Source organism: Oncorhynchus mykiss, chromosome 8 (assembly GCF_013265735.2).
Source record: "Oncorhynchus mykiss isolate Arlee chromosome 8, USDA_OmykA_1.1, whole genome shotgun sequence".
NCBI lineage: Eukaryota > Metazoa > Chordata > Actinopteri > Salmoniformes > Salmonidae > Oncorhynchus > Oncorhynchus mykiss.
Window position 1 is genome coordinate 70,924,363 of NC_048572.1, and position 14,493 is coordinate 70,938,855.

At 42.8% G+C, this 14,493-nt stretch overlaps 2 protein-coding genes across 4 annotated transcripts in view; one reads left to right on the plus strand and one right to left on the minus strand.

Moving 5' to 3' along the window:
* Positions 1 to 6,444: 6,444 nt before the first annotated feature.
* Positions 6,445 to 9,280, minus strand: LOC110530468 (zinc finger protein SNAI2). The gene is made up of 3 exons (XM_021613549.2): positions 9,023 to 9,280; positions 8,212 to 8,733; positions 6,445 to 7,611 (listed from the first exon to the last, which is right to left on the minus strand). Exons 1-3 carry the CDS (start codon positions 9,099 to 9,101, stop codon positions 7,430 to 7,432), a joined length of 783 nt encoding a protein of 260 aa, XP_021469224.1. The 5' UTR covers positions 9,102 to 9,280; the 3' UTR covers positions 6,445 to 7,429.
* A 2,761-nt stretch (positions 9,281 to 12,041) lies between these two features.
* LOC110530469 (gamma-1-syntrophin) overlaps positions 12,042 to 14,493 on the plus strand; it is a 38,911-nt gene continuing 36,459 nt past the window's right edge. The window contains exon 1 of one of the 3 annotated variants that reach the window (XM_036986100.1): positions 12,042 to 12,761. The gene's annotated coding sequence lies outside the window, so the exon portion shown is untranslated. The remainder of the gene's footprint in view (positions 12,762 to 14,493) is intronic. The other 2 variants (XM_036986101.1, XM_036986099.1) reach the window with 2 other exon arrangements.

Consider the following 14,493-nt stretch of genomic DNA (forward strand, 5'->3'; position numbering starts at 1 on the left):
AACCGTAAGAATAACAGTCTTCCCCGCTGACGAAGGCAGTCCGGTGACAAAATCTAAGGCGATGTGAGACCACGGTCGAGAGGGAATGGGAAGCGGCCTGAGACGGCCGGCAGGAGGAGAGTTACCGGACTTAGTCTGTGCGCAGACCGAACAAGCAGCCACGAAGCGACGCGTGTCATGCTCCCGGGTGGGCCACCAAAAGCGCTGGCGAATGGAAGCAAGTGTACCCCGAACGCCAGGGTGGCCGGCTAACTTGGCAGAGTGAGCCCACTGAAGAACGGCCAGACGAGTAGGAACGGGAACGAAAAGAAGGTTCCTGGGACAAGCGCGCGGCGACGGAGTTTGAGTGAGTGCTTGCTTTACCTGCCTCTCAATTCCCCAGACAGTCAACCCGACAACACGCCCCTCAGGGAGAATCCCCTCGGGGTCAGTGGAGGCTACTGAAGAACTGAAGAGACGAGATAAAGCATCAGGCTTGGTGTTCTTAGAGCCCGGACGATAAGAAATCACGAACTCGAAACGGGCGAAAAACAGCGCCCAGCGCGCCTGACGCGCATTAAGTCGTTTGGCAGAACGGATGTACTCAAGGTTCCTATGGTCAGTCCAAACGACAAAAGGAACGGTCGCCCCCTCCAACCACTGTCGCCATTCGCCTAGGGCTAAGCGGATGGCGAGCAGTTCGCGGTTTCCCACATCATAGTTACGTTCCGACGGCGACAGGCGATGAGAAAAATACGCGCAAGGGTGGACCTTGTCGTCAGAGAAGGAGCGCTGAGAAAGAATGGCTCCCACGCCCACCTCTGACGCGTCAACCTCGACAATGAACTGTCTAGAGACGTCAGGTGTAACAAGGATAGGTGCGGATGTAAAACGATTCTTGAGGAGATCAAAAGCTCCCTGGGCGGAAACGGACCACTTAAAGCACGTCTTGACAGAAGTAAGGGCTGTGAGAGGGGCTGCCACCTGACCGAAATTACGGATGAAACGACGATAGAAGTTCGCGAAGCCGAGAAAGCGCTGCAACTCGACGCGTGACTTAGGGACGGGCCAATCAATGACAGCTTGGACCTTAGCGGGATCCATCTTAATGCCTTCAGCGGAAATAACAGAACCGAGAAATGTGACGGAGGAGGCATGAAAAGAGCACTTCTCAGCCTTCACAAAAAGACAATTCTCTAAAAGGCGCTGGAGGACACGTTGAACGTGCTGAACATGAATCTGGAGTGACGGTGAAAAAATCAGGATATCGTCAAGGTAAATGAAAACAAAGATGTTCAGCATGTCTCTCAGGACATCATTGACTAATGCCTGAAAGACAGCTGGAGCGTTAGCGAGGCCGAAAGGAAGAACCCGGTATTCAAAGTGCCCTAACGGAGTGTTAAACGCCGTCTTCCACTCGTCCCCCTCCCTGATGCGCACGAGATGGTAAGCGTTACGAAGGTCCAACTTAGTGAAAAACCTGGCTCCCTGCAGGATCTCGAAGGCTGAAGACATAAGAGGAAGCGGATAACGATTCTTCACTGTTATGTCATTCAGCCCTCGATAATCTATGCAGGGGCGCAGGGACCCGTCCTTCTTCTTAACAAAAAAAAACCCCGCTCCGGCGGGAGAGGAGGAGGGGACTATGGTACCGGCGGCAAGAGCTACAGACAAATAATCTTCGAGAGCCTTACGTTCGGGAGCCGACAGAGAGTATAGTCTACCCCGGGGGGGAGTGGTTCCCAGAAGGAGATCAATACTACAATCATACGACCGGTGTGGAGGAAGAGAGGTGGCCCTGGATCGACTGAACACCGTGCGCAGATCGTGATATTCCTCCGGCACCCCTGTCAAATCACCAGGCTCCTCCTGTGAAGAAGAGACAGAGGAAACAGGAGGGATAGCAGACATTAAACATTTCACATGACAAGAGACGTTCCAGGAGAGGATATAATTACTAGACCAATTAATGGAAGGATTATGACAAACTAGCCAGGGATGGCCCAAAACAACAGGTGTAAAAGGTGAACGAAAAATTAAAAAAGAAATGGTTTCGCTATGATTACCAGAAACAGTGAGGGTTAAAGGTAGCGTCTCACGCTGAATCCTGGGGAGAGGACTACCATCCAGGGCGAACAAGGCCGTGGACTCCCTTAACTGTCTGAGAGGAATGTCATGTTCCCGAGCCCAGGTCTCGTCCATAAAACAGCCCTCCGCCCCAGAGTCTATTAAGGCACTGCAGGAAGCTGACGAACCGGTCCAGCGTAGATGGACCGACAAGGTAGTGCAGGATCTTGAAGGAGAGACAGGAGTAGTAGCGCTCACCAGTAGCCCTCCGCTTACTGATGAGCTCTGGCTTTTACTGGACATGAAGTGACAAAATGACCAGCAGAACCGCAATAGAGACAGAGGCGGTTGGTGATTCTCCGTTCCCTCTCCTTAGTCGAGATGCGGATACCTCCCAGCTGCATAGGCTCAGCACCCGAGCCGGCAGAGGAAGATGGTAGTGATGCGGAGAGGGGGGCAACGGAGAACGCGAGCTCCTTTCCACGAGCTCGGTGACGAAGATCAACCCGTCGCTCAATGCGAATAGCGAGTTCAATCAAGGAATCCACGCTGGAAGGAACCTCCCGGGAGAGAATCTCATCCTTTACCTCTGCGCGGAGACCCTCCAGAAAACGAGCGAGCAAAGCCGGCTCGTTCCAGCCACTGGAGGCAGCAAGAGTGCGAAACTCAATAGAGTAGTCTGTTATGGATCGATTACCCTGACATAGGGAAGACAGGGCCCTGGAAGCCTCCTCCCCAAAAACAGATCGATCAAAAACCCGTATCATCTCCTCCTTAAAGTCCTGATACTGGTTAGTACACTCAGCCCTTGCCTCCCAGATTGCCGTGCCCCACTCACGAGCCCGTCCAGTAAGGAGAGATATGACGTAGGCGACACGAGCAGTGCTCCTGGAGTAAGTGTTGGGCTGGAGAGAAAACACAATATCACACTGGGTGAGGAACGAGCGGCATTCAGTGGGCTCCCCAGAGTAACACGGCGGGTTATTGATTCTGGGCTCCGGAGATTCGAAAGCCCTGGAAGTGGCCGGTGGATCGAGGCGGAGATGGTGAACCTGTTCTGTGAGGTTGGAGACTTGGGTGGCCAGGGTCTCAACGGCATGTCGAGCAGCAGACAATTCCTGCTTGTGTCTGCCTAGCATCGCTCCCTGGATCTCGACGGCTGAGTGGAGAGGATCCGAAGTCGCTGGGTCCATTCTTGGTCGGATTCTTCTGTTACGGTGCGTGAATGAGGACCCAAAAGCGAATTAACGTAAACAGAGCTTCTTTAATAACAAAACAAAACGTAGGCTCAGATGGACCGGCAGGTTCCGACAGGACAGGACAAGGTTGCAGCAAACACGACGATAGTCTGGTTCAGGCATGAACAACACAAACAAGAATCCGACAAAGACAGGAGCAGAAACAGAGAGAGATATAGGGACCTAATCAGAGGGAAAAAGGGAACAGGTGGGAAAAGGGGTGAATGAGGTAGTCAGAGAAGACAAGGAACAGCTGGGGGAAAGAGGGACAGAAACGGTAACCTAGTACGACCAGCAGAGGGAGACAGGGTGAAAGGAAAGGACAGAAAGACACAACATGACAATACATGACACTATCTAAGATATCTACTGTTGCCCTCATCCTCAACACCCATTCTGACAGTCACATTCTGTTAAAGGTCCCCAAAGCACACACATCCCTGGGTCGCTCGTCTTTTCTGTTAGCTGCAGCTAGCGACTGGAATGAGCTGCAACAAACACACTGGACAGTTTTATCTCTTCATTCAAAGACTCAATCATGGACACTCTTACTGACAGTTGTGGCTGCTTTGCGTGATGTATTGTTGTCTCTACCTTCTTGCTCTTTGTGCTGTTGTCTGTGCCCAATAATGTTTGTACCATGTTTTGTGCTGCTACCACGTTGTGCTGCTACCACGTTGTGCTGCTGCCATGTTGTGTTGCTACCATGCTGTGTTGTCATGTGTTGCTGCCATGCTATGTTGTCGTCTAAGGTCTCTTTTAATGTAGTGTTGTGTTGTCTCTTTTGTTGTGATGTGTGGTTTGTCCTATATTTTAATTGAATTTATTTTTCATCCCAGCCCCCGTCCCCGCAGGAGGCCTTTGCCTTTTTTTAATCCGTCATTGTAAATAAGAATTTGTGCTTAATTAACTGACCTTCCTAAGTAAATAAAGGTTAAATAAAAATACATAAAAATAAAAGGATGCACTATCATGCTAGGTTGAGGATCTCAAAATGAAGGCCCCAAATGATGTATCGAACAATCTTAAAATGATCTACTTTGGTTTAGATACGTTCATCATGAATCATGTAACACAATAAAATCATAGACTTGGTGAAAATATATTTTTTTACCTAAATTGCTTACCACCTTTTCCATGTGGTTTCTTTTTTCACAGACTCCATGAAATGATGACCCCACCTACATCTTTGGTCAAATCATTAATTTTGTGTATGGTTCCCTAGCAACAAGGGTGGCTCAGCTTACCCCACTCTCCCCTACACAACAGGATAATTACCGACATTAACAGTTTCCACCCCCCACAAATATTTGATTTCACACGTTACCATAATAGCCATATGCTGCAAACCTCTTCTTCTCCTCCTCCTACCACCACCACAGCTGCTACATTAAATATTCATGCCAGGATGAAAAGCATTGCATGTCCTTTTCACAGATGATAAATCAGCCAGGCTATTAATAATCATTGTAATAAAAATAAATGGTAGGCCCTATTTCACAAGAGAAGGAGATAGCAAGTTATGGAAATATTACATTGAAAATACAACATTGTACAATGCAGTGTGCATTAAGTAGAAAGAAACCATGCTTTTATGTTATGGTGGCATTTCGAGTATACCCAAGAGCAGCTGATTAATTTGTATTCCTTGGGGACATATTCCTTGTATTCTCTCATATACACTATGTTACTGATATTTCAACATGAAATCAGGACTGTATTCCCCATAGCTATAAGATAATATTATGTGGTGTATGTCAGTGCCTGCACCTGCTTCTCTCACAGAGAGGTCTGACATAAAAGCCTGGAGCCACCTGGTTCGTACCTGATCCAATCAGAGGAGCCCAGGATAGCACCTGGAATAGCTTGATGATGACTCATAGTGTATGTATGGATTTAGAATCTACCTACAGGAAAGACCAGCTCATCAGCCCTTCAAAATTACCCAGGAAGGAGCACAAGTGTCTGTTTGTCAAGTCAGATCACTCGGGTCAGCAGCTTTTGGGAATTACAGAACACTGAAAAAGTCTGGCTTGTTAGAGAGAGTTCAGTGCAAATTGTATCCTTTTAGGTATTGTACTACTTAGCCTGGTTTCTCTCTAGGTTTCTTCCTAGGTTCCTGCCTTTCTAGGGAGTTTTTTCTTGCCACCATGCTTCTACATCTGCATTGCTTGCTGTTTGGGGGTTTAGGTTGGGTTTCTGTATAGCACTTTATGACATCTGCTGATGTAAAAGGGCTTTATAAATACATTTGATAGATTGATTGACTGTAAAAGATGTAGCCCGAGGAATTCGTTGGTGGCACACATCCCAGAATCCTTGAAGGTTGTCAAAGCAATAATGCAAATCTGGGAATTAAACTATTCAAGTGTCTCTGCAGTGATGGCTGTGAATTAAGCATTCAGTATTAGACATCAGTTTATGCATTAGCAGGAAGACAGATTCAATCAACACACTGGCTGAGAGCATTCACCAAATGGTCAGACAGAGAGACAGACAGAACCCTGAGGGGTCCAGTTGATTGGCCAATTAGAATTACAATAGATAGCTGTCCACAAGACATCAGCTCTTCCATTTAAAAAGTCAAAATGGTTGCAGGCAGGAAAATGAAGGGCCGTGGGCCCTCAAAGGGTGTAACAAGTGACTGTTGATCAATATAGCCAGCATGTGTTAAATTTCAAGTTTGTTTGGACAGGTTCACAAGGAGCAGGTCCAGCCTTGAGTCTGGGTTGAGTCACCCTTCGTTCTTTCTACACCTCCACCATGGAATGAAAGCATGAAAGCATACTGGAGCAGGAACCTGACTTCTGCTGTTGTATGTTTATCTTTGAAGCAGTTGGAAAGTTACCATATAAAGTTGTCTATGACTCCACAAAAAGGTTGTTACCATAGTAATGCCAGGCTTGTAGTTTCAGAGAAAGTAATACAAATATTTAAACTTGTATACTGATAAAAATCTAAGGTATAGACATCGTACATGATGTGATACATGTGATTTAGTATATTTCTTTGACTACTAATCTCATAAAGTTAAATTAAGAAGACATTTTATAACACATTTTCTAGAATATCCAGCAAGTGCATGGCACGATGCCACGATGGATCCCTGATAACAAACTATTCAGAGTCCTTGCACAGAAAAAGAAAACCAAGCATTACAAACATTTCATGAACCTTTATTTTAAAAAGCATCTTAAAAATAATCAAATCATTCATTCAGTATCACAATTCACACTGTCAAAAATACAATCATCTTATTCACACTTACATTCAAATATATAAAAATATAAATGCAACATATTTTTTTTTGAAAAACTACATAATTGCCAAGGCGAAGTGAGTCACTTGATAAAAGTATTGCTATCTTGAGCAAAACAGTTGCTGTGTCATGATTGTGCAGGAATTGTAATACTTTCACCCTAAAAATACATCTTTGCACTTGTTCACTAAGTTATGATGGCTTGTAAAATTTCATTGGCTGTGCACTGCTCTGTCTCTATCGTTTGTTTCCATAAACCATGTCCACTTGGAATAACTATGTGGTTTCTTAAGAAAATAAAAAGAATATGACATAAGCAGAAACATATCCTCTAAGAGAGATTGGTCAGAACATCAAAATCTTTGAGAAGGCACATTATTTCATATCTCTCCACTTCCCAAATGCATGGGCGCAACTTTCCCTGGGGACGGGGGAACATGCAGTTTTGTGATACAAAACGAGGCAACAGTGTGCTTATGGACCATGCAGACGCCTCCAAGCGGTCGGGTAGGCTGTTTGGAGTGTTTATCCGACTGGATAAAAAAATATTGATAATTATGTCCCCCCCACTTCTAAAAACAAAGTTGCGCCCTGCCCAAAAGTACATGAAATGTACAGACAGAATGGCACATGGCATAACTAACATACTGTATAGTTCAACACTGATTGCAATAGGAGAAAAAAACTGTTTAAAATGAAAAGCACATGACAGAGAGTATTTGATTTTACACTGAAATTAAATGGATTGTCATTCCGGCAGTCAGTCAAAGAAAGTCTTGCATATTTGGTAACAAAGCCTCAGTATGTAATATCCCCTGAACAGTTTTTGAGGACTGAAAAGTACCAGAGGTCTTTGGCGGTGACACTGTCTCCCATTCCAGCAGTCTCAATGTACTACACAACAACCAGATTCCTCATGCTTGTGCAGAAGAGACATTCTGGAGAAGGTTTTGGAACAGTTCTTGCATTGGTATTTTTTCACATCCGAATGGGTTTGTAGGTGTGCCCTGAGGTTGGACCTGTCCGCAAAAGCCCTACTGCAATGGGGGCAGGAGAAGGGCTTCTCTCCTGTCAGAGGGGAAAGGAGAAGAAATGTGTCAGTATTCACAGGCAGATAAGATATACAAAACAAACACAACTATCCACTCCACTAAACTGACATAGGCCTAATACTGTATGAACTATTTGCTCCATAATCAACTGTAATAACTTAACTAGAGCATTACACTTATAGTGCACTGTAAAAGTTAGGAATCACTAGAGGAAAGCCACATTCCTTCTTCCCTGACTTTATGTCAAGCATGACATATGGCTTGACATAGAAGTAGGAATCTTTTAGGCTACTTAGTGAAGAGTATGAACCAGAACATGGAACAACACAAGCATGTCCCAAGTCTTGTAAAGTGGTGTGAAAACCCCTTCTTTAACATGAGTTACCACTTATCACATAACTGTTTTGACAGGCACATAGGGAATTTCAGCATTGCAATACACTTTGCAATATGTATATGATAAATACATGTACAGTCTGTTAAAACCCCTTATCATAAATAATATATCCCATAAATTGCAGTTATCCTAAATTGGAATAGCCCACCAAGCAGCTATCTTCAATATTTCCAAGTATAGGCTACAGTACAGTGTGGCACTCAATCTTTAGTCACTCACCAGTGTGCGTTCTGATGTGTCCCTGAAGCAACCACGGTCTTGAGAAAGCTTTGCCACATATTTTACAGACACAAGGCAAAGTGTGAGTTCTGATGTGCATTTTTAGCGCTCCAAGACTGACGTACTCCTTTTCGCAGTATTTACAACTGAATGATTTCCTCGTCTGAGCGTCACAGTGCAGTTGCTTATGCTTCAGCAGTCCAGAATAAGTAGAATAGGACTTTTTACACAAACTACATTGGAATTTCTCTGCCTCCACTCCATGAGGGTCTGTTAGTTTGGTAAGCATCCGCTCGTCTTCATCGCTCCTGGGACTCTCAGAGCCGCTGTGGTCTTTGGATGAGGTGTCAGAGAGCGATGAGGGGTATCCAGAGATGGGAGACAGGTCACTTGAAAGCGGGGATAACGGCAAGCTGCTCGTAGTCCATACGGTGATAGGGTTGTAAACCACGGAGCTAAGGATCTCCGGTTGAGGGATGACTGGCAATGGAAGGCCCTTGTAGAGATACGGTGAAATAAATACTGAAAATGGAAATAAAGAAAACATTCATTTAGGTGATTAAAAGTCATTTTTACCTCACAGTAATAATAATGTCAATTTATAATTTCCTTCAAAAAGAGCTGAATAACATCGCCTCACTGAATTGCACGGATTAGAAAGTTACAAAGTAACACTAACTTTGACATAGAGATACAATGAAACTACATATCAGGATAATAGCCTGACCGCAGTCAATTTGTAAACTTTGTAGCATGTCAATGTAACCCATATATCGGTTGAGCGATTAATTTAGAAAAGGTTGTTGCTTACCTATAGGGCTTTCCAGCTCGCTATAATTTGGCTTCTTAGATGAGTTGAAATGTTTCTTGACAAGAAACGAGCGTGGCATCTTGGAAAAATAAATAGGACTGAAAATGTGGTATAAAACTTTTTTCGTAAATATAACGGTCCCCTCAGGGCGCGACAAATCACTGCAGAGACGGAAATCCTTATTGCATAGTCCAGTGAAGTGTCATCGTGTAGTGCAGAGAGCGCTGTTGTAACAGTACAGCAGGCAGCAGTAAAGAGCTGTAAATACTCCCTATCAGGTGCATGGGAGGAGTCTCACAAAACGAATTTACATAGCAGGGGTCTTCAAACCAATTAAAAACATTTTTATACGTACATTTGTAATGGGCGGAGTCAAGACCCACCCATCTTGCTAAACACTAAACAGGTGTTTTTATGTGTGGAGTGGGGAGGTGTGTGGACTAGTGGTGGTGGTGGTGGTGTTTGGGCGTGTAACTAAGCAGAGCTCTGATCTAAGGATGCATACCAGTGCAATCATCGGAATGTGCAGATTGTTGGTAATGAGCGTTGTGTGTTGCATAGCTCAGAAGGCATGGAAATGGATATACGGTGCAATGACACGGAGGACTCATTTCATTTAATAAGGGATAGAATTGTAAAAACATCTGCATGGTATTACATTATATTGATCCCAATGTGCTACAGCATACACACGTTTGATTTTCTATTTATTTAGGCCTATAAAATATATGTTTCCCATTTCCCCAATACAATAATGACATGTAGGTAAATACAAGCAGTAAAAGGTGAAAACAAACTCTGTTCACATTGTCATTGAATGTGATTGTCCTCAGGGAAGCGTCCTCTGACGTCGGTGTGTATGCAGGCAGAAAGTCATACATTTCCTTTCCAATAATCCAATAAGGTATTCTTCCTTAAAATGTCAATCTAACTTCAGTTGGTTTTCAAGGTCAATCTCAACAACATAATCACATTTACCTCTTCCGAGTCTGCTGAGACTGAGGAGGGGAAGGGAACGTATCACCCACCACCCTACGCCCTCTTGTGTCCAGTTAACTCTTGGCAATGGCTTTATTTGGCAAAAATAATAAAACAAAGGAGGAATATTAATAGTTAGCATAAGAATTAAGATTGGCAAATTCATCCGATTTGTTTTATCTTATTTTGGTGCTAACTTAAAGTGAATTGTGAACTAGTTATATTATCTTCAAAACCTAATTGGAGACAAATAATTTCACTTTGTTACTGGCTAAATGATATATTATACACAATTAGTTGGATAGCTCAATATTTGGTCAATGTGGTCACCGACCTAATGTTCCAGCATGTTGGATGAAGCTGTCTTGAACAACATTTGTCTGACAACATACTGTAAATGGATGTACGGCTCCATATGTTTATTTATGTTTGTATTTTTGTATGTTTGAATGTTGGTGAGTGTTATGTTGTACTTTCTGATATATAGTTTTTTCTAAATAAAAAACGACAACAACAACAAAAACACAAAGTAAACTTGCCTACTTTTTACAAGGTAAGAAAGCAACAATGTTTCACAAAGGGATTTTGGATGAACTATTCTGCACTTAAAACAAAGCTTTATTGAGAAAACACAAGTCCAAACTGCAGGTTTCAACATATACATCAACATGGATACCCAATATACAACTGTTACTGTAACAGTATTGCTTCCGTCCCTCTCCTCGCCCCTAACTGGGCTTGGACCAGGGACCTTCTGCACACATCGACAACTGCCTCCCAAGAAGCATCAAAAGCTGCAGCCCTTGCAGGGCAAGGGGAACAACTACTTCAAGGTCTCAGAGCGAGTGACATCACCGACTGAAACGCTATTAGTGCGCACCACGCTAACTAGCTAGCCATTTCACACCGGTTACACTCAACCCCCTTTTGACCTACTTCTTTTCCACAGCAACCAGTGATCCAGGTCACGGCACCAATGTAACAGTATTGCTTCCGTCCCTCTCCTCACCCCTACCTGGGCTCGAACCAGGGACCCTCTGCACATATCAACAACTGCCTCCCACGAAGCATCGCTCCACAAAAGCTGCGACCCTTGCGGGGCAAGGTCTCAGAGCGAGTGATGTCACCGATTGAAACTCTATTAGCACGCACCCCACTAACTAGCTAGCCATTTCACACTGGTTACATTACTCACAGGTTGTACTGTAGGGGGATGTGATGCTTAAGCATATTGGTGTGCGTCCTCTTCAATCTAATCAGGTCCTGTTCAGGGCAGAAAAGTGATGTTTTCTATAAATAAATATTATCAACAATCATTTTGAAAATCACCTGAAATGACAAGAACTAATTTGTGAAAAGAGAATCAAGCACTTACCTGTGAGATGACATCATGACTAGGAAGGCTTGCTATGTGGAGCATAAAATTAATAGCGTTCACATTCACATAAGGGTCATTTTAACTCTCAGGTCTATGATCCTCAAATTGGTTCCACTTTATATCAAGTGTGTATAAAACTGATAATTAGAATGGCAATACACTTACAAAGCTGAATGCAATTACATGGTAACACAATACACTTACAAAGGTGAGTGCAAGTTTTATGTAACAACACCTTTATTTAACTAGGCAAGTCAGTTAAGAACAAATTCTTATTTTCAATGATGGCCTAGGAACAGTGGGTTAACTGCCTGTTCAGTGTGTTGGGGCAGTGTGTTGTGCAGAACAAAACAGAGACACTATTGCAATCATCTAGGCCTATATATTGGGCTGTAATCTATATGGCTACAGCCTAGATAGCTCTGATTGCATGACACCTGCAACTGGAAAACCTGCACAGTTGCTTACGCAATAAGGGCTGCAGGGTAGAGGATCTCAAGGCACTGAAAACAGCTGTCAATGTACTGAGGAGCTCCAAGTGAGATTCCTGATCTGCTGTGAGATACACACTGAATCCTGAATAGCCTACCTTCTCTGAGTAGCAGAGAAGGTAGGCATACTGAGAGAGAGACCATATCTAGCCCTGATAACGGGTTAGGAATACATGTTCTTGATATGTATTCCAAGCTAATATATTGCAAAATAGACTACTTTAAAAATCACAGTTTTGAAGAAAAAGATGTTGGAACTGGTTCATTTGAATCTGCTTTTGCATCAATTCGCCTTCACTGCAGGCTGATAGCAGCCCAGGGTCCCATTCAACAAAACCATACCGCAGTGCTCGCCGATAATTTCCTTTAAAAGCGCTCCTTGCACCGGAGACCTTTAGGTTGGATGTATCTTAGGCTATGTACATAGTAGATGCTCTTATTCAACAGTGAAAGTAATTTCACATCGGGAGAGATGTAAGAGCTCCGCGAGTATCCTAAACGAATAACTGAGGCGATTGACGTGAGTTGAAACAAATCTCATGTGATTTTCAGCCAGTCATTTTGGCACCAGAGCGCACAGTAAGGAAACATGTGAAACAGTATTCCATGCCATGCTGGAAATTACTGTCGACGAAAAGGATGCCGTGTCTTGTTTCTGCATGACTAATATGGAAAAATACACGTTTTTAGTGTAAGTGTGGGATGTTTAACGGTTTTTGCACATTGCCTCAGTGTATTGGATAACGTGGGCGACGGTGCCAGGAAACGTGATTTTGCAGAGATTCTTTTGAATCTGTAGCCATCACTGAATAAATAAACACATTTCAGGACAGATTGATGTGAGGAGCAGACTGGAACCAATATTACATCACACCTGTTACCAGAAAATCAGGTAAGCTAGACATTCTAGTCAACCACTAATTTGTATGTTGTATAATAGCCTACAATGCAATTTACATGTAAGATAATGATGGTTATTCACAGTAGTGTGCTATCGTGTAGCCTATGATACCTCGAAAAACGTTCACTTTTATTCATACGCCATTTGTAGCCTATCGCTACTATATAGGTTAATTTCAGTATAATAGTCTCATGATCTATCATCTAATATCTAATAAGTAGACTAACAATATATCATCATTGGCTCTCACATTGCGTAATGCACAATGGGGAACAGTTCATTCAGATTATGATAAAGGACCTATTAAGTGTAAAATATGCAATTACTTCAGGTTTCAGCATGCAGTAGCCCTTCATACTGCCTCCGAGGCTCCGACGTGTCCAAATGTATAGGCACCCGCAGTTCCCCCAGCTAAGTGCGGTGTCAGTCCTCTTTCTGTCCACAATGATGTAAAGCAAGGTTGAAGTACAGAGGCAGTACACTGCCCAAAGTACACTGCCCATATCGACATTGTCAGTTTTAAATAGACTGGTAGATGAGGGAATGCTGCTGTTGCAGTGAAATTATTGTTGGTATTACCATTCCAATGTTCTACATGGTTATAGCCTGCTGGTTGTTAGTCTTCTGCACCTAATAATGTGGAATGCATGCAATCAAACCAGCCGGGCATAATATGACCAGTCCCATGGCAACCCAACTATCGTCTGCATTCTGGTTTTAATACTTTTTAAGACATTATCTAGATTACTTGAATAGCCCTTTGGAATATATCTGATCCGTTATAGAATAGATATTTACAATTTCCACTCTTCTTACAGTAGTAACGTTTGATAAAGACAGGGCAAGTCAACTTAATAACTTGAGGGGTCAGAAACAGTGGGTATCAGAAGTATTCACACCCCTCAGAATGCTTTCACATTTTGTTGTTTCAAAGTGGGATGGAAATATAATTAATTGTGATTTTTTTTGTCATTTATCTACACAAAACAACTCCATAATGTCAAAGTGAAAATAACATTCTAAAAATATTTACAAATTAATAACAATGAAATAACTATAATATAGTTGTTGCAAGCCTAAATTAGTCCAGGAGTCAAATTTGGCTTAACAAATCACAAAAGTTACATGGACTCAATTTGTGTGAAATAATAGGGGTTGACATGATTTTTAAAATGACTACCCCTTCCTCTGCCCCCATACATAATACAACATTTGTAAGTCCCTCAGTCAAGTGTTACATTTCAAGCACAGATTCAACCACAAAGACCTGGGAGCTTTTCAAAAGCCTTATAAAGAAAGGCAGTGATTGGTAAATAGCTAACAATAACAAATCAGACACTGAATATCTCTTTAAGCATGGTCAAGTTAATAATTATACTGTGGATTATGTATTAAACCACCCAGACACATCAAATATACAGTTGTCCTTCTTAACTGAGCTGCAGGACAGGAAGGAAACTGCCCAGGGATGTCACCATTGATTTTAAAACAGCTACAGAGTTCATTGGCTGTGATGGGAGAAAACTTAGGATGGATCAACATCCACAATAATGACCTAAATGACAGAGTGAAAAGAAGAAAACAAATATACAGAATACAAATATTCCAAAACATGCATCCTGTAGGTACTAAAGTACTACTGCAAAAAAACGGGAAATGAATAACATTTTTGGCCTAAATGCAAAGCCTTATGTTTGTGGAAAATCCAACAGAACACATCTCT